This window comes from Bombina bombina, chromosome 4, assembly GCF_027579735.1.
Source record: "Bombina bombina isolate aBomBom1 chromosome 4, aBomBom1.pri, whole genome shotgun sequence".
In the NCBI taxonomy this organism is placed as follows: Eukaryota; Metazoa; Chordata; class Amphibia; order Anura; family Bombinatoridae; genus Bombina; species Bombina bombina.
Genome location: NC_069502.1, coordinates 1,236,913,096 through 1,236,935,089, shown reverse-complemented (window position 1 = coordinate 1,236,935,089; position 21,994 = coordinate 1,236,913,096). Strand labels below are relative to the sequence as shown.

The 21,994-nt window shown below is 46.8% G+C and overlaps 1 protein-coding gene across 1 annotated transcript in view; it reads right to left on the bottom strand.

Annotated features, from left to right (window-relative positions):
- PEX6 (peroxisomal biogenesis factor 6) overlaps window positions 1–21,994 on the bottom strand; it is a 548,800-nt gene that overhangs the window by 36,981 nt on the left and 489,825 nt on the right. Inside the window, exons 15-17 of the mRNA XM_053712827.1 lie at window positions 1,322–1,430; window positions 309–425; window positions 70–147 (exon numbers count right to left, since the gene is read on the bottom strand). Coding sequence (XP_053568802.1) covers window positions 70–147; window positions 309–425; window positions 1,322–1,430 — 304 coding nt within the window. The remainder of the gene's footprint in view (window positions 1–69; window positions 148–308; window positions 426–1,321; window positions 1,431–21,994) is intronic.

Below are 21,994 nucleotides of genomic sequence, written 5' to 3'. Positions count from 1 at the left end.
CTGTGCTATTGTTACAAAACCGATTCTGTTCTTCATTAGCTGGAGCCATTTGCACGTCTGAACACTCACTTGCGTGTTATGGCCTCCAGGACTCGCAGTTGGGACTCACGATCTTCATTTACACCAACATAAAGCAACTTGTCAAACCTAGAGGAGAAATCAGAGCACATGGTTAAGAAAACGTAGGGCACAATTCTCTATACTGAGTGTGAGAGAGGGGGAGAGAGAACATGTGACTGAGGTGAGACAGTGCGGAGTAATATGAGTAACATAGTAACACACATATGCAGTACTCAGCTTTGTGTTACCTCCCAGGCCGCAGTAAGGCAGAATCCAGAAGGTCAGGACGATTGGTGGCTCCGATGACAAAGACATCATTTGAGGAGTGAAGACCGTCAAGCTCAGCCAGCAGCTGGGAGACCACCCTGTAGGTAACACAGAAATAAATACACAATCCCATGTAGCACTGACTCAGGTAGGTGACTGAGCTGACACTGATATTCTGATTCACATATAGAATATATTACCTCCCCCCATTCAGACATTTACTGTTATTGTCTCCTGTTGCAAGCGCTGGCTGCCACACTCAAGCTTAGATTGCAGACACAGATTATCACTGTTACTGCTGTGCAGTCTGCAGCATTTAAATGACACCGGATAGCAATCATATCAGATCATCAACAGTGACCAGATTATACACAGCTGCCTCATTGCCTCGGTGCCAGACTGCATATGAAAGCGACAGAGAGACCTCACTCAGCAAGAGCTGGTTAATCCTGGAATTAAATAACAATTTGAAGGGATATAAAAGTCAGATGTATGAAGGGGCTGTACGGTTCCAGCACTCTGTGAAGTGGTTTAAAATTCTAATTTAGCCTTTTTTTAACTGTGATATCAGCAAAATTGTACATGTTCCAAGTACTCAGATAGTGGCACCAATCTGCGACACCAGCACCAGGGCATGCAAGAGGTGCCGATATGCATGCTAAAGCCATTACTTAACACTTTATAGTGCAAAGTGTATTTCAATAACAGCACAAAAAAGAAAACCTGCTATAAAACCTATGAAAACTTTCTATACATAGGGTCTTTAAAAGAGGTACTATCCTCAAACGTTTAGCCAGAGAACAAATAGCCCCACCCACTTTGGGGATAGTTTCACAAGAATGTGAGAGATATGTAGATACTATCACTCGGGAAAAATACAGATTTATAAGCAAATGTAATACAGGTTAGGTATAATTGCTTCTCACATGACACATCTCATCACTGCGTGAACATGTTTGTCACCGAGACCAGTTATTCTCTACTGGGTTCTCACCTGTCCATCACTCCCCCGGAATCACCACTTTTTCCACGATTAGGAGCTAATGAGTCCAACTCGTCAAAGAAAATGATGCAGGGCGCAGCTGCCCGGGCACGGGAAAAGACTTGCGAAAAAGAGTAAGTTATGGTTTGTGTTGGTATTTATAAGGCACGTTATTTAGGCACAGAGGAACATGAGTAGGGAACACAGGACAAAGTATTGTGATATAGGGAACACATGAATAGAATACACAAGAAACTGCACTAAGATGCAGTAAGGAACATAAGGTACAAGATTGGGGTGCAGGAGCACACGAGTACAGAACATAAGGTACAGGAGTGGGGTGCAGGAGCACATGAGTACAGAAAATAAGGTACAGGATTAGGGTGCAGGAGCACATGAGTACAGAACATAAGGTACAGTATTAGGGTGCAGGAGCATATGAGTACAGAACATAAGGTACAGGATTAGGGTGCAGGAGCACATGAGTACAGAACATAAGGTACAGGATTAGGGTGCAGGAGCACATGAGTACAGAACATAAGGTACAGGATTAGGGTGCAGGAGCACATGAGTACAGAACATAAGGTACAGGATTAGGGTGTAGGAGCACATGAGTACAGAACATAAGGTACAGTATTAGGGTGCAGGAGCACATGAGCACAGAACATAAGGTACAGGATTAGGGTGCAGGAGCACATGAGTAAAGAACATAAGGTACAGGAGTGGGGTGCAGGAGCACATGAGTACAGAACATAAGGTACAGGAGTGGGGTGCAGGAGCACATGGGTACAGAACATAAGGTACAAGATTGGGGTGCAGGAGCACACGAGTACAGAACATAAGGTACAGGATTAGGGTGCAGGAGCACATGAGTACAGAACATAAGGTACAGGATTGGGGTGCAGGAGCACATGTACTGAACATAAGGTACAGGATTGGGGTGCAGGAGCACATGAGTACAGAACATAAGGTACAGGATTGGGGTGCAGGAGCACATGTACTGAACATAAGGTACAGGATTAGGGTGCAGGGGCACATGAGTACAGAACATAAGGTACAGGATTGGGGTGCAGGGGCACATGAGTACAGAACATAAGGTACAGGATTAGGGTGCAGGAGTACATGAGTACAGAACATAAGGTACAGTATTAGGGTGCAGGAGCACATGAGTACAGAACATAAGGTACAGGATTAGAGTGCAGGAGCACATGAGTACAGAACATAAAGTACAGGATTGGGGTGCAGGAGCACATGAGTACAGAATATAAGGTACAGGATTGGGGTGCAGGAGTACATGAGTACAGAACATAAGGTACAGGATTGGGGTGCAGGGGCACATGAGTACAGAACATAAGGTACAGGATTAGGGTGCAGGGGCACATGAGTACAGAATATAAGGTACAGGATTAGAGTGCAGGAGCACATGAGTACAGAATATAAGGTACAGGATTGGGGTGCAGGAGTACATGAGTACAGAACATAAGGTACAGGATTGGGGTGCAGGAGCACATGAGTACAGAACATAAGGTACAGGATTAGGGTGCAGGAGCACATGAGTACAGAACATAAGGTACAGGATTAGGGTGCAGGAGCACATGAGTACAGAACATAAGGTACAGGATTAGGGTGCAGGAGCACATGAGTACAGAACATAAGGTACAGGATTAGGGTGCAGGGGCACATGAGTACAGAACATAAGGTACAGGATTAGGGTGCATGAGCACATGAGTACAGAACATAAGGTACAGGATTAGGGTGCAGGAGCACATGAGTACAGAACATAAGGTACAGGATTAGGGTGCAGGGGCACATGAGTACAGAACATAAGGTACAGGATTAGGGTGCAGGAGCACATGAGTACAGAACATAAGGTACAGGATTAGGGTGCAGGAGCACATGAGTACAGAACATAAGGTACAGTATTAGGGTGCAGGAGCACATGAGTACAGAACATAAGGTACAGGATTAGGGTGTAGGAGCACATGAGTACAGAACATAAGGTACAGGATTAGGGTGCAGGAGCACATGAGTACAGAACATAAGGTACAAGATTGGGGTGCAGGAGCACATGAGTACAGAACATAAGGTACAGGATTAGGGTGCAGGAGCACATGAGTACAGAACATAAGGTACAGGATTGGGGTGCAGGAGCACATGAGTACAGAACATAAGGTAAACATAAGGTACAGTATTAGGGTGCAGGAGCACATGAGTACAGAACATAAGGTACAGGATTGGGGTGCAGGAGCACATGAGTACAGAACATAAGGTACAGGATTGGGGTGCAGGAGCACATGAGTACAGAACATAAGGTACAGGATTAGGGTGCAGGGGCACATGAGTACAGAACATAAGGTACAGGATTAGGGTGCAGGGGCACATGAGTACAGAACATAAGGTACAGGATTAGGGTGCAGGGGCACATGAGTACAGAACATAAGGTACAGGATTAAGGTGCAGGAGCACATGAGTACAGAACATAAGGTACAGGATTAGGGTGCAGGAGCACATGAGTACAGAACATAAGGTACAGGATTAGGGTGCAGGAGCACATGAGTACAGAACATAAGGTACAGGAGTGGGGTGCAGAGGCACATGCGTATAGAACATAAGGTACAGGATTGGGGTGCAGGAGCACATGAGTACAGAACATAAGGTACAGGAGTGGGGTGCAGGAGCACATGAGTACAGAACATAAGGTACAGTATTGGGGTGCAGGAGCACATGAGTACAGAACATAAGGTACAGGATTAGAGTGCAGGAGCACATGAGTACAGAACATAAGGTACAGGATTGGGGTGCAGGAGCACATGAGTACAGAACATAAGGTACAGGATTGGGGTGCAGGAGCACATGAGTACAGAACATAAGGTACAGGATTAGGGTGCAGGAGCACATGAGTACAGAACATAAGGTACAGGATTGGGGTGCAGGAGCACATGAGTACAGAACATAAGGTACAGGATTGGGGTGCAGGAGCACATGAGTACAGAACATAAAGTTCAGGATTGGGGTGCAGGAGCACATGAGTACAGAACATAAGGTACAGTATTAGGGTGCAGGAGCACATAACATAAGATACAGGATTGGGGTGCAGGAGCACATGAGTACAGAACATAAGGTACAAGATTGGGGTGCAGGAGCACATGAGTACAGAACATAAAGTACAGGATTAGGGTGCAGGAGCACATGAGTACAGAACATAAGGTACAGGATTAGGGTGCAGGAGCACATGAGTACAGAACATAAGGTTCAGGATTGGGGTGCAGGAGCACATGAGTACAGAACATAAGGTACAGGATTGGGGTGCAGGAGCACATGAGTACAGAACATAAGGTTCAGGATTGGGGTGCAGGAGCACATGAGTACAGAACATAAGGTACAGGATTAGGGTGCAGGAGCACATGAGTACAGAACATAAGGTACAGGATTAGGGTGCAGGAGCACATGAGTACAGAACATAAGATACAGGATTGGGGTGCAGGAGCACACGAGTACAGAACATAAGGTACAGGATTAGGGTGCAGGAGCACACGAGTACAGAACATAAGGTACAGGATTAGGGTGCAGGAGCACATGAGTACAGAACATAAGGTACAGGATTAGGGTGCATGAGCACATGAGTACAGAACATAAGGTACAGGATTAGGGTGCAGGAGCACATGAGTACAGAACATAAGGTACAGGAGTGGGGTGCAGGAGAACATGAGTACAGAACATAAGGTACAAGATTAGGGTGCATGAGCACATGAGTACAGAACATAAGGTACAGGATTAGGGTGCAGGAGCACATGAGTACAGAACATAAGGTACAGGATTGGGGTGCAGGAGCACATGAGTACAGAACATAAAGTACAGGATTGGGGTGCAGGAGCACATGAGTACAGAACATAAGGTACAGGATTGGGGTGCAGGAGCACATGAGTACAGAACATAAGGTACAGGATTGGGGTGCAGGAGCACATGAGTACAGAACATAAGGTACAGGATTGGGGTGCAGGAGCACATGAGTACAGAAAATAAGGTACAGGATTAGGGTGCAGGAGCACATGAGTACAGAACATAAGGTACAGTATTAGGGTACAGGAGCACATGAGTACAGAACATAAGGTACAGGATTGGGGTGCAGGAGCACATGTACTGAACATAAGGTACAGGATTAGGGTGCAGGGGCACATGAGTACAGAACATAAGGTACAGGATTGGGGTGCAGGGGCACATGAGTACAGAACATAAGGTACAGGATTAGGGTGCAGGGGCACATGAGTACAGAACATAAGGTACAGGATTAGGGTGCAGGAGCACATGAGTACAGAACATAAGGTACAGGATTAGAGTGCAGGAGCACATGAGTACAGAACATAAGGTACAGGATTGGGGTGCAGGAGCACATGAGTACAAAACATAAGGTACAGGATTAGGGTGCAGGAGCACATGAGTACAGAACATAAGGTACAGGATTAGGGTGCAGGAGCACATGAGTACAGAACATAAGGTACAGGATTAGGGTGCAGGAACACATGAGTACAGAACAGAAGGTACAGTATTAGGGTGCAGGAGCACATGAGTACAGAACATAAGGTACAGGATTAGGGTGCAGGGGCACTAAGTACAGAACATAAGGTACAGGATTAGGGTGCAGGAGCACATGAGTACAGAACATAAGGTACAGGATTAGGGTGCAGGAACACATGAGTACAGAACATAAGGTACAGGATTAGGGTGCAGGAGCACATGAGTACAGAACATAAGGTACAGGATTAGGGTGCAGGGGCACATGAGTACAGAACATAAGGTACAAGATTGAGGTGCAGGAGCACGTGAGTACAGAACATAAGGTACAGGATTGGGGTGCAGGAGCACATGAGTACAGAACATAAGGTACAGGATTGAGGTGCAGGAGCACATGAGTACAGAACATAAGGTACAAGATTGGGGTGCAGGAGCACGTGAGTACAGAACATAAGGTACAGGATTGGGGTGCAGGAGCACATGAGTACAGAACATAAGGTACTGGATTGAGGTGCAGGAGCACATGAGCACAGAACATAAGGTACAGGATTAGGGTGCAGGAGCACATGAGTACAGAACATAAGGTACAGGATTAGGGTGCAGGAGCACATGAGTACAGAACAGAAGGTACAGGAGTGGGGTGCAGGGGCACTAAGTACAGAACATAAGGTACAGGATTGGGGTGCAGGAGCACATGAGTACAGAACATAAGGTACAGTATTAGGGTGCAGGAGCACATGAGTACAGAACATAAGGTACAGGATTGGGGTGCAGGAGCACATGAGTACAGAACATAAGGTACAGGATTAGGGTGCAGGGGCACATGAGTACAGAACATAAGGTACAGGATTGGGGTGCAGGAGCACATGAGTACAGAACATAAGGTACAGGATTGGGGTGCAGGAGCACATGAGTACAGAACATAAGGTACAGGATTGGGGTGCAGGAGTACATGAGTACAGAACATAAGGTACAGGATTAGGGTGCAGGAGCACATGAGTACAGAACATAAGGTACAGGATTGGGGTGCAGGAGCACATGAGTACAGAACATAAGGTACAGGATTGGGGTGCAGGAGCACATGAGTACAGAACGTAACGTACAGGATTGGGGTGCAGGAGCACGTGAGTACAGAACATAAGGTACAGGATTGGGGTGCAGGAGCACATGAGTACAGAACATAAGGTACAGGATTGGGGTGCAGGAGCACATGAGTACAGAACATAAGGTACAGGATTAGGGTGCAGGAGCACATGAGTACAGAACATAAGGTACAGGATTAGGGTGCAGGAGCACATAAGTACAGAACATAAGGTACAGGATTAGGGTGCAGGAACACATGAGTACAGAACATAAGGTACAGGATTAGGGTGCAGGGGCACATGAGTACAGAACATAAGGTACAGTATTAGGGTGCAGGAGCACATGAGTACAGAACATAAGGTACAGGATTGGGGTGCAGGAGCACATGAGTACAGAACATAAGGTACAGGATTGGGGTGCAGGAGCAAATGAGTACAGAACATAAAGTACAGGATTGGGGTGCAGGAGCACATGAGTACAGAACATAAGGTACAGTATTAGGGTGCAGGAGCACATAACATAAGATACAGGATTGGGGTGCAGGAGCACATGAGTACAGAACATAAGGTACAAGATTGGGGTGCAGGAGCACATGAGTACAGAACATAAGGTACAGGATTAGGGTGCAGGAGCACATGAGTACAGAACATAAGGTACAGGATTAGGGTGCAAGAGCACATGAGTACAGAACATAAGATACAGGATTGGGGTGCAGGAGCACACGAGAACAGAACATAAGGTACAGGATTAGGGTGCAGGAGCACATGAGTACAGAACATAAGATACAGGATTGGGGTGCAGGAGCACACGAGTACAGAACATAAGGTACAGGATTGGGGTGCAGGAGCACATGAGTACAGAACATAAGGTACAGGAGTGGGGTGCAGGAGCACATAAGTACAGAACATAAGGTACAGGATTGGGGTGCATGAGCACATGAGTACAGAACATAAGGTACAGGATTAGGGTGCAGGAGCACATGAGTAAAGAACATAAGGTACAGGATTGGGGTGCAGGAGCACATGAGTACATAACATAAAGTACAGGATTGGGGTGCAGGAGCACATGAGTACAGAACATAAGGTACAGGATTGGGGTGCAGGAGCACATGAGTACAGAACATAAGGTACAGGATTGGGGTGCAGGAGCACATGAGTACAGAACATAAGGTACAGGATTGGGGTGCAGGAGCACATGAGTACAGAACATAAAGTTCAGGATTGGGGTGCAGGAGCACATGAGTACAGAACATAAGGTACAGTATTAGGGTGCAGGAGCACATAACATAATATACAGGATTGGGGTGCAGGAGCACATGAGTACAGAACATAAGGTACAAGATTGGGGTGCAGGAGCACATGAGTACAGAACATAAAGTACAGGATTAGGGTGCAGGAGCACATGAGTACAGAACATAAGGTACAGGATTGGGGTGCAGGAGCACATGAGTACAGAACATAAGGTTCAGGATTGGGGTGCAGGAGCACATGAGTACAGAACATAAGGTACAGGATTGGGGTGCAGGAGCACATGAGTACAGAACATAAGGTTCAGGATTGGGGTGCAGGAGCACATGAGTACAGAACATAAGGTACAGGATTAGGGTGCAGGAGCACATGAGTACAGAACATAAGGTACAGGATTAGGGTGCAGGAGCACATGAGTACAGAACATAAGATACAGGATTGGGGTGCAGGAGCACACGAGTACAGAACATAAGGTACAGGATTAGGGTGCAGGAGCACACGAGTACAGAACATAAGGTACAGGATTAGGGTGCAGGAGCACATAAGTACAGAACATAAGGTACAGGAGTGGGGTGCAGGAGCACATGAGTACAGAACATAAGGTACAAGATTAGGGTGCATGAGCACATGAGTACAGAACATAAGGTACAGGATTAGGGTGCAGGAGCACATGAGTACAGAACATAAGGTACAGGATTGGGGTGCAGGAGCACATGAGTACAGAACATAAAGTACAGGATTGGGGTGCAGGAGCACATGAGTACAGAACATAAGGTACAGGATTGGGGTGCAGGAGCACATGAGTACAGAACATAAGGTACAGGATTGGGGTGCAGGAGCACATGAGTACAGAACATAAGGTACAGGATTGGGGTGCAGGAGCACATGAGTACAGAAAATAAGGTACAGGATTAGGGTGCAGGAGCACATGAGTACAGAACATAAGGTACAGTATTAGGGTACAGGAGCACATGAGTACAGAACAGAAGGTACAGGATTGGGGTGCAGGAGCACATGAGTACAGAACATAAGGTACAGGATTAGGGTGCAGGAGCACATGAGTACAGAACATAAGGTACAGGATTAGGGTGCAGGAGCACATGAGTACAGAACATAAGGTACAGGATTAGGGTGCAGGAACACATGAGTACAGAACAGAAGGTACAGTATTAGGGTGCAGGAGCACATGAGTACAGAACATAAGGTACAGGATTAGGGTGCAGGAGCACATGAGTACAGAACATAAGGTACAGGATTAGGGTGCAGGAGCACATGAGTACAGAACATAAGGTACAGGATTAGGGTGCAGGAGCACATGAGTACAGAACATAAGGTACAGGATTAGGGTGCAGGAGCACATGAGTACAGAACATAAGGTACAGGATTAGGGTGCAGGAGCACATGAGTACAGAACATAAGGTACAGGAATGGGGTGCAGGGGCACTAAGTACAGAACATAAGGTACAGGATTGGGGTGCAGGAGCACATGAGTACAGAACATAAGGTACAGTATTAGGGTGCAGGAGCACATGAGTACAGAACATAAGGTACAGGATTGGGGTGCAGCAGCACATGAGTACAGAACATAAGGTACAGGATTAGGGTGCAGGGGCACATGAGTACAGAACATAAGGTACAGGATTGGGGTGCAGGAGCACATGAGTACAGAACATAAGGTACAGGATTGGGGTGCAGGAGCACATGAGTACAGAACATAAGGTACAGGATTAGGGTGCAGGGGCACATGAGTACAGAACATAAGGTACAGTATTAGGGTGCAGGAGCACATGAGTACAGAACATAAGGTACAGGATTGGGGTGCAGGAGCACATGAGTACAGAACATAAGGTACAGGATTGGGGTGCAGGAGCACATGAGTACAGAACATAAAGTACAGGATTGGGGTGCAGGAGCACATGAGTACAGAACATAAGGTACAGTATTAGGGTGCAGGAGCACATAACATAAGATACAGGATTGGGGTGCAGGAGCACATGAGTACAGAACATAAGGTACAAGATTGGGGTGCAGGAGCACATGAGTACAGAACATAAGGTACAGGATTAGGGTGCAGGAGCACATGAGTACAGAACATAAGGTACAGGATTAGGGTGCAGGAGCACATGAGTACAGAACATAAGATACAGGATTGGGGTGCAGGAGCACACGAGTACAGAACATAAGGTACAGGATTAGGGTGCAGGAGCACACGAGTACAGAACATAAGGTACAGGATTAGGGTGCAGGAGCACATAAGTACAGAACATAAGGTACAGGATTGGGGTGCATGAGCACATGAGTACAGAACATAAGGTACAGGATTAGGGTGCAGGAGCACATGAGTAAAGAACATAAGGTACAGGATTGGGGTGCAGGAGCACATGAGTACAGAACATAAGGTACAGGATTGGGGTGCAGGAGCACATGAGTACAGAACATAAGGTACAGGATTGGGGTGCAGGAGCACATGAGTACAGAACATAAGGTACAGTATTGGGGTGCAGGAGCACATGAGTACAGAACATAAGGTACAGGATTGGGGTGCAGGAGCACATGAGTACAGAAAATAAGGTACAGGATTAGGGTGCAGGAGCACATGAGTACAGAACATAAGGTACAGTATTAGGGTGCAGGAGCACATGAGTACAGAACATAAGGTACAGGATTAGGGTGCAGGAGCACATGAGTACAGAACATAAGGTACAGGAGTGGGGTGCAGGAGCACATGGGTACAGAACATAAGGTACAAGATTGGGGTGCCGAGCACACGAGTACAGAACATAAGGTACAGGATTAGGGTGCAGGAGCACATGAGTACAGAACATAAGGTACAGGATTGGGGTGCAGGAGCACATGTACTGAACATAAGGTACAGTATTAGGGTGCAGGAGCACATGAGTACAGAACATAAGGTACAGGATTGGGGTGCAGGAGCACATGAGTACAGAACATAAGGTACAGGATTAGGGTGCAGGAGCACATGAGTACAGAACATAACGTACAAGATTGGGGTGCAGGAGCACATGAGTACAGAACATAAGGTACAGGATTAGGGTGCAGGGGCACATGAGTACAGAACATAAGGTACAGGATTGGGGTGCAGGAGCACATGAGTACAGAACATAAGGTACAGGATTGGGGTGCAGGAGCACATGAGTACAGAACATAAGGTACAGGATTAGGGTGCAGGGGCACATGAGTACAGAACATAAGGTACAGTATTAGGGTGCAGGAGCACATGAGTACAGAACATAAGGTACAGGATTGGGGTGCAGGAGCACATGAGTACAGAACATAAGGTACAGGATTGGGGTGCAGGAGCACATGAGTACAGAACATAAGGTACAGTATTAGGGTGCAGGAGCACATAACATAAGATACAGGATTGGGGTGCAGGAGCACATGAGTACAGAACATAAGGTACAAGATTGGGGTGCAGGAGCACATGAGTACAGAACATAAGGTACAGGATTAGGGTGCAGGAGCACATGAGTACAGAACATAAGGTACAGGATTAGGGTGCAAGAGCACATGAGTACAGAACATAAGATACAGGATTGGGGTGCAGGAGCACACGAGAACAGAACATAAGGTACAGGATTAGGGTGCAGGAGCACATGAGTACAGAACATAAGATACAGGATTGGGGTGCAGGAGCACACGAGTACAGAACATAAGGTACAGGATTGGGGTGCAGGAGCACATGAGTACAGAACATAAGGTACAGGAGTGGGGTGCAGGAGCACATAAGTACAGAACATAAGGTACAGGATTGGGGTGCATGAGCACATGAGTACAGAACATAAGGTACAGGATTAGGGTGCAGGAGCACATGAGTACAGAACATAAGGTACAGGATTGGGGTGCAGGAGCACATGAGTACATAACATAAAGTACAGGATTGGGGTGCAGGAGCACATGAGTACAGAACATAAGGTACAGGATTGGGGTGCAGGAGCACATGAGTACAGAACATAAGGTACAGGATTGGGGTGCAGGAGCACATGAGTACAGAACATAAGGTACAGGATTGGGGTGCAGGAGCACATGAGTACAGAACATAAAGTTCAGGATTGGGGTGCAGGAGCACATGAGTACAGAACATAAGGTACAGTATTAGGGTGCAGGAGCACATAACATAATATACAGGATTGGGGTGCAGGAGCACATGAGTACAGAACATAAGGTACAAGATTGGGGTGCAGGAGCACATGAGTACAGAACATAAAGTACAGGATTAGGGTGCAGGAGCACATGAGTACAGAACATAAGGTACAGGATTGGGGTGCAGGAGCACATGAGTACAGAACATAAGGTTCAGGATTGGGGTGCAGGAGCACATGAGTACAGAACATAAGGTACAGGATTGGGGTGCAGGAGCACATGAGTACAGAACATAAGGTTCAGGATTGGGGTGCAGGAGCACATGAGTACAGAACATAAGGTACAGGATTAGGGTGCAGGAGCACATGAGTACAGAACATAAGGTACAGGATTAGGGTGCAGGAGCACATGAGTACAGAACATAAGATACAGGATTGGGGTGCAGGAGCACACGAGTACAGAACATAAGGTACAGGATTAGGGTGCAGGAGCACACGAGTACAGAACATAAGGTACAGGATTAGGGTGCAGGAGCACATAAGTACAGAACATAAGGTACAGGAGTGGGGTGCAGGAGCACATGAGTACAGAACATAAGGTACAAGATTAGGGTGCATGAGCACATGAGTACAGAACATAAGGTACAGGATTAGGGTGCAGGAGCACATGAGTACAGAACATAAGGTACAGGATTGGGGTGCAGGAGCACATGAGTACAGAACATAAAGTACAGGATTGGGGTGCAGGAGCACATGAGTACAGAACATAAGGTACAGGATTGGGGTGCAGGAGCACATGAGTACAGAACATAAGGTACAGGATTGGGGTGCAGGAGCACATGAGTACAGAACATAAGGTACAGGATTGGGGTGCAGGAGCACATGAGTACAGAAAATAAGGTACAGGATTAGGGTGCAGGAGCACATGAGTACAGAACATAAGGTACAGTATTAGGGTACAGGAGCACATGAGTACAGAACAGAAGGTACAGGATTGGGGTGCAGGAGCACATGAGTACAAAACATAAGGTACAGGATTAGGGTGCAGGAGCACATGAGTACAGAACATAAGGTACAGGATTAGGGTGCAGGAGCACATGAGTACAGAACATAAGGTACAGGATTAGGGTGCAGGAACACATGAGTACAGAACAGAAGGTACAGTATTAGGGTGCAGGAGCACATGAGTACAGAACATAAGGTACAGGATTAGGGTGCAGGAGCACATGAGTACAGAACATAAGGTACAGGATTAGGGTGCAGGAGCACATGAGTACAGAACATAAGGTACAGGATTAGGGTGCAGGAGCACATGAGTACAGAACATAAGGTACAGGATTAGGGTGCAGGAGCACATGAGTACAGAACATAAGGTACAGGATTAGGGTGCAGGAGCACATGAGTACAGAACATAAGGTACAGGAATGGGGTGCAGGGGCACTAAGTACAGAACATAAGGTACAGGATTGGGGTGCAGGAGCACATGAGTACAGAACATAAGGTACAGTATTAGGGTGCAGGAGCACATGAGTACAGAACATAAGGTACAGGATTGGGGTGCAGGAGCACATGAGTACAGAACATAAGGTACAGGATTAGGGTGCAGGGGCACATGAGTACAGAACATAAGGTACAGGATTGGGGTGCAGGAGCACATGAGTACAGAACATAAGGTACAGGATTGGGGTGCAGGAGCACATGAGTACAGAACATAAGGTACAGGATTAGGGTGCAGGAGCACATGAGTACAGAACATAAGGTACAGTATTAGGGTGCAGGAGCACATGAGTACAGAACATAAGGTACAGGATTGGGGTGCAGGAGCACATGAGTACAGAACATAAGGTACAGGATTGGGGTGCAGGAGCACATGAGTACAGAACATAAAGTACAGGATTGGGGTGCAGGAGCACATGAGTACAGAACATAAGGTACAGTATTAGGGTGCAGGAGCACATAACATAAGATACAGGATTGGGGTGCAGGAGCACATGAGTACAGAACATAAGGTACAAGATTGGGGTGCAGGAGCACATGAGTACAGAACATAAGGTACAGGATTAGGGTGCAGGAGCACATGAGTACAGAACATAAGGTACAGGATTAGGGTGCAAGAGCACATGAGTACAGAACATAAGATACAGGATTGGGGTGCAGGAGCACACGAGTACAGAACATAAGGTACAGGATTAGGGTGCAGGAGCACACGAGTACAGAACATAAGGTACAGGATTAGGGTGCAGGAGCACATAAGTACAGAACATAAGGTACAGGATTGGGGTGCATGAGCACATGAGTACAGAACATAAGGTACAGGATTAGGGTGCAGGAGCACATGAGTAAAGAACATAAGGTACAGGATTGGGGTGCAGGAGCACATGAGTACAGAACATAAGGTACAGGATTGGGGTGCAGGAGCACATGAGTACAGAACATAAGGTACAGGATTGGGGTGCAGGAGCACATGAGTACAGAACATAAGGTACAGTATTGGGGTGCAGGAGCACATGAGTACAGAACATAAGGTACAGGATTGGGGTGCAGGAGCACATGAGTACAGAAAATAAGGTACAGGATTAGGGTGCAGGAGCACATGAGTACAGAACATAAGGTACAGTATTAGGGTGCAGGAGCACATGAGTACAGAACATAAGGTACAGGATTAGGGTGCAGGAGCACATGAGTACAGAACATAAGGTACAGGAGTGGGGTGCAGGAGCACATGGGTACAGAACATAAGGTACAAGATTGGGGTGCCGAGCACACGAGTACAGAACATAAGGTACAGGATTAGGGTGCAGGAGCACATGAGTACAGAACATAAGGTACAGGATTGGGGTGCAGGAGCACATGTACTGAACATAAGGTACAGTATTAGGGTGCAGGAGCACATGAGTACAGAACATAAGGTACAGGATTGGGGTGCAGGAGCACATGAGTACAGAACATAAGGTACAGGATTAGGGTGCAGGAGCACATGAGTACAGAACATAACGTACAAGATTGGGGTGCAGGAGCACATGAGTACAGAACATAAGGTACAGGATTAGGGTGCAGGGGCACATGAGTACAGAACATAAGGTACAGGATTGGGGTGCAGGAGCACATGAGTACAGAACATAAGGTACAGGATTGGGGTGCAGGAGCACATGAGTACAGAACATAAGGTACAGGATTAGGGTGCAGGGGCACATGAGTACAGAACATAAGGTACAGTATTAGGGTGCAGGAGCACATGAGTACAGAACATAAGGTACAGGATTGGGGTGCAGGAGCACATGAGTACAGAACATAAGGTACAGGATTGGGGTGCAGGAGCACATGAGTACAGAACATAAGGTACAGTATTAGGGTGCAGGAGCACATAACATAAGATACAGGATTGGGGTGCAGGAGCACATGAGTACAGAACATAAGGTACAAGATTGGGGTGCAGGAGCACATGAGTACAGAACATAAGGTACAGGATTAGGGTGCAGGGGCACATGAGTACAGAACATAAGGTACAGGATTAGGGTGCAGGAGCACATGAGTACAGAACATAAGGTACAGGATTGGGGTGCAGGAGCACATGAGTACAGAACATAAAGTACAGGATTGGGGTGCAGGAGCACATGAGTACAGAACATAAGGTACAGGATTGGGGTGCAGGAGCACATGAGTACAGAACATAAGGTACAGGATTGGGGTGCAGGAGCACATGAGTACAGAACATAAGGTACAGGATTGGGGTGCAGGAGCACATGAGTACAGAACATAAGGTACAGGATTAGGGTGCAGGAGTACATGAGTACAGAAAATAAGGTACAGGATTAGGGTGCAGGAGCACATGAGTACAGAACATAAGGTACAGTATTAGGGTACAGGAGCACATGAGTACAGAACATAAGGTACAGGATTGGGGTGCAGGAGCACATGTACTGAACATAAGGTACAGGATTAGGGTGCAGGGGCACATGAGTACAGAACATAAGGTACAGGATTGGGGTGCAGGGGCACATGAGTACAGAACATAAGGTACAGGATTAGGGTGCAGGGGCACATGAGTACAGAACATAAGGTACAGGATTAGAGTGCAGGAGCACATGAGTACAGAACATAAGGTACAGGATTGGGGTGCAGGAACACATGAGTACAAAACATAAGGTACAGGATTAGGGTGCAGGAGCACATGAGTACAGAACATAAGGTACAGGATTAGGGTGCAGGAGCACATGAGTACAGAACATAAGGTACAGGATTAGGGTGCAGGAACACATGAGTACAGAACAGAAGGTACAGTATTAGGGTGCAGGAGCACATGAGTACAGAACATAAGGTACAGGATTAGGGTGCAGGAGCACATGAGTACAGAACATAAGGTACAGGATTAGGGTGCAGGAACACATGAGTACAGAACATAAGGTACAGGATTAGGGTGCAGGAGCAAATGAGTACAGAACATAAGGTACAGTATTGGGGTGCAGGAGCACATGAGTACAGAACATAAGGTACAGGAGTGGGGTGCAGGGGCACTAAGTACAGAACATAAGGTACAGGATTGGGGTGCAGCAGCACATGAGTACAGAACATAAGGTACAGGAGTGGGGTGCAGGGGCACTAAGTACAGAACATAAGGTACAGGATTGGGGTGCAGGAGCACATGAGTACAGAACATAAGGTACAGTATTAGGGTGCAGGAGCACATGAGTACAGAACATAAGGTACAGGATTGGGGTGCAGCAGCACATGAGTACAGAACATAAGGTACAGGATTAGGGTGCAGGGGCACATGAGTACAGAACATAAGGTACAGGATTGGGGTGCAGGAGCACATGAGTACAGAACATAAGGTACAGGATTGGGGTGCAGGAGCACATGAGTACAGAACATAAGGTACAGGATTAGGGTGCAGGGGCACATGAGTACAGAACATAAGGTACAGTATTAGGGTGCAGGAGCACATGAGTACAGAACATAAGGTACAGGATTGGGGTGCAGGAGCACATGAGTACAGAACATAAGGTACAGGATTGGGGTGCAGGAGCACACGAGTACAGAACATAAGGTACAGGATTAGGGTGCAGGAGCACATGAGTACAGAACATAAGGTACAGGATTGGGGTGCAGGAGCACACGAGTACAGAACATAAGGTACAGTATTAGGGTGCAGGAGCACATAACATAAGATACAGGATTGGGGTGCAGGAGCAAATGAGTACAGAACATAAGGTACAAGATTGGGGTGCAGGAGCACATGAGTACAGAACATAAGGTACAGGATTAGGGTGCAGGAGCACATGAGTACAGAACATAAGGTACAGGATTAGGGTGCAAGAGCACATGAGTACAGAACATAAGATACAGGATTGGGGTGCAGGAGCACACGAGTACAGAACATAAGGTACAGGATTAGGGTGCAGGAGCACACGAGTACAGAACATAAGGTACAGGATTAGGGTGCAGGAGCACATAAGTACAGAACATAAGGTACAGGATTGGGGTGCATGAGCACATGAGTACAGAACATAAGGTACAGGATTAGGGTGCAGGAGCACATGAGTAAAGAACATAAGGTACAGGATTGGGGTGCAGGAGCACATGAGTACAGAACATAAAGTACAGGATTGGGGTGCAGGAGCACATGAGTACAGAACATAAGGTACAGGATTGGGGTGCAGGAGCACATGAGTACAGAACATAAGGTACAGTATTGGGGTGCAGGAGCACATGAGTACAGAACATAAGGTACAGGATTGGGGTGCAGGAGCACATGAGTACAGAAAATAAGGTACAGGATTAGGGTGCAGGAGCACATGAGTACAGAACATAAGGTACAGTATTAGGGTGCAGGAGCACATGAGTACAGAACATAAGGTACAGGATTAGGGTGCAGGAGCACATGAGTACAGAACATAAGGTACAGGAGTGGGGTGCAGGAGCACATGGGTACAGAACATAAGGTACAAGATTGGGGTGCCGAGCACACGAGTACAGAACATAAGGTACAGGATTAGGGTGCAGGAGCACATGACTACAGAACATAAGGTACAGGATTGGGGTGCAGGAGCACATGTACTGAACATAAGGTACAGGATTAGGGTGCAGGGGCACATGAGTACAGAACATAAGGTACAGGATTGGGGTGCAGGAGCACATGAGTACAGAACATAAGGTACAGGATTAGGGTGCAGGAGCACATGAGTACAGAACATAACGTACAAGATTGGGGTGCAGGAGCACATGAGTACAGAACCTAAGGTACAGGATTAGGGTGCAGGGGCACATGAGTACAGAACATAAGGTACAGGATTGGGGTGCAGGAGCACATGAGTACAGAACATAAGGTACAGGATTGGGGTGCAGGAGCACATGAGTACAGAACATAAGGTACAGGATTAGGGTGCAGGGGCACATGAGTACAGAACATAAGGTACAGTATTAGGGTGCAGGAGCACATGAGTACAGAACATAAGGTACAGGATTGGGGTGCAGGAGCACATGAGTACAGAACATAAGGTACAGGATTGGGGTGCAGGAGCACATGAGTACAGAACATAAAGTACAGGATTGGGGTGCAGGAGCACATGAGTACAGAACATAAGGTACAGTATTAGGGTGCAGGAGCACATAACATAAGATACAGGATTGGGGTGCAGGAGCACATGAGTACAGAACATAAGGTACAAGATTGGGGTGCAGGAGTACATGAGTACAGAACATAAGGTAAAGGATTAGGGTGCAAGAGCACATGAGTACAGAACATAAGATACAGGATTGGGGTGCAGGAGCACACGAGTAAAGAACATAAGGTACAGAATTAGGGTGCAGGAGCACACGAGTACAGAACATAAGGTACAGGATTAGGGTGCAGGAGCACATAAGTACAGAACATAAGGTACAGGATTGGGGTGAATGAGCACATGAGTACAGAACATAAGGTACAGGATTAGGGTGCAGGAGCACATGAGTAAAGAACATAAGGTACAGGATTGGGGTGCAGGAGCACATGAGTACAGAACATAAAGTACAGGATTGGGGTGCAGGAGCACATGAGTACAGAACATAAGGTACAGGATTGGGGTGCAGGAGCACATGAGTACAGAATATAAGGTACAGTATTGGGGTGCAGGAGCACATGAGTACAGAACATAAGGTACAGGATTGGGGTGCAGGAGCACATGAGTACAGAAAATAAGGTACAGGATTAGGGTGCAGGAGCACATGAGTACAGAACATAAGGTACAGTATTAGGGTGCAGGAGCACATGAGTACAGAACATAAGGTACAGGATTAGGGTGCAGGAGCACATGAGTACAGAACATAAGGTACAGGAGTGGGGTGCAGGAGCACATGGGTACAGAACATAAGGTACAAGATTGGGGTGCCGAGCACACGAGTACAGAACATAAGGTACAGGATTAGGGTGCAGGAGCACATGAGTACAGAACATAAGGTACAGGATTGGGGTGCAGGAGCACATGTACTGAACATAAGGTACAGGATTGGGGTGCAGGAGCACATGAGTACAGAACATAAGGTACAGGATTGGGGTGCAGGAGCACATGTACTGGACATAAGGTACAGGATTAGGGTGCAGGGGCACATGAGTACAGAACATAAGGTACAGGATTGGGGTGCAGGGGCACATGAGTACAGAACATAAGGTACAGGATTAGGGTGCAGGGGCACATGAGTACAGAACATAAGGTACAGGATTAGGGTGCAGGAGCACATGAGTACAGAACATAAGGTACAGGATTAGGGTGCAGGAGCACATGAGTACAGAACATAACGTACAAGATTGGGGTGCAGGAGCACATGAGTACAGAACATAAGGTACAGGATTAGGGTGCAGGAGCACATGAGTACAGAACATAAGGTACAGTATTAGGGTGCAGGAGCACATGAGTACAGAACATAAGGTACAGGATTGGGGTGCAGGAGCACATGAGTACAGAACATAAGGTACAGGATTAGGGTGCAGGAGCACATGAGTACAGAACATAAGGTACAGGATTGGGGTACAGGAGCTCATGAGTACAGAACATAAGGTACAGGATTGGGGTGCAGGAGCACATGAGTACAGAACATAAGGTACAGGATTAGAGTGCAGGAGCACATGAGTACAGAACATAAGGTACAGGATTAGAGTGCAGGAGCACATGAGTACAGAACATAAGGTACAGGATTGGGGTGCAGGAGCACATGAGTACAGAACATAAGGTACAGGATTGGGGTGCAGGAGCACATGAGTACAGAACATAAGGTACAGGATTGGGGAGCAGGAGCACATGAGTACAGAACATAAGGTACAAGATTAGGGTGCAGGAGTACATGAGTACAGAACATAAGGTACAGGATTGGGGTGCAGGAGCACATGAGTACAGAACATAAGGTACAGGATTAGGGTGCAGGAGTACATGAGTACAGAACATAAGGTACAGGATTGGGGTGCAGGAGCACATGAGTACAGAACATAAGGTACAGGATTAGGGTGCAGGAGCACATGAGTACAGAACATAAAGTACAGGATTGGGGTGCAGGAGCACATGAGTACAGAACATAAGGTACAGGATTGGGGAGCAGGAGCACATGAGTACAGAACATAAGGTACAAGATTAGGGTGCAGGAGTACATGAGTACAGAACATAAGGTACAGGATTGGGGTGCAGGAGCACATGAGTACAGAACATAAGGTACAGGATTAGGGTGCAGGAGTACATGAGTACAGAACATAAGGTACAGGATTAGGGTGCAGGAGCACATGAGTACAGAACATAAGGTACAGGATTAGGGTGCAGGGGCACATGAGTACAGAACATAAGGTACAGGATTAGGGTGCAGGGGCACATGAGTACAGAACATAAGGTACAGGATTAGGGTGCAGGGGCACATGAGTACAGAACATAAGGTACAGGATTAGGGTGCAGGAGCACATGAGTACAGAACATAAGGTACAGGATTAGGATGCAGGAGCACATGAGTACAGAACATAAGGTACAGGATTAAGGTGCAGGAGCACATGAGTACAGAACATAAGGTACAGGATTAGGGTGCAGGAGCACATGAGTACAGAACATAAGGTACAGAATTAGGGTGCAGGAGCACATGAGTACAAAACATAAGGTACAGGATTAGGGTGCAGGAGCACACGAGTACAGAACATAAGGTACAGGAGTGGGGTGCAGGAGCACATGAGTACAGAACATAAGGTACAGTATTGGGGTGCAGGAGCACATGAGTACAGAACATAAGGTACAGGAGTGGGGTGCAGGGGCACATGCGTATAGAACATAAGGTACAGGATTGGAGTGCAGGAGCACGAGTACAGAACATAAGGTACAGGAGTGGGGTGCAGGAGCACATGAGTACAGAACATAAGGTACAGGATTAGGGTGCAGGAGCACATGAGTACAGAACATAAGGTACAGTATTGGGGTGCAGGAGCACATGAGTACAGAACATAAGGTACAGGATTAGGGTGCAGGAGCACATGAGTACAGAACATAAGGTACAGGATTGGGGTGCAGGAGCACATGAGTACAGAACATAAGGTACAGGATTGGGGTGCAGGAGCACATGAGTACAGAACATAAGGTACAGGATTAGGGTGCAGGAGCACATGAGTACAGAACATAAGGTACAGGATTAGGGTGCAGGAACACATGAGTACAGAACATAAGGTACAGGATTAGGGTGCAGGAGCACATGAGTACAGAACATAAGGTACAGTATTAGGGTGCAGGAGCACATGAGCA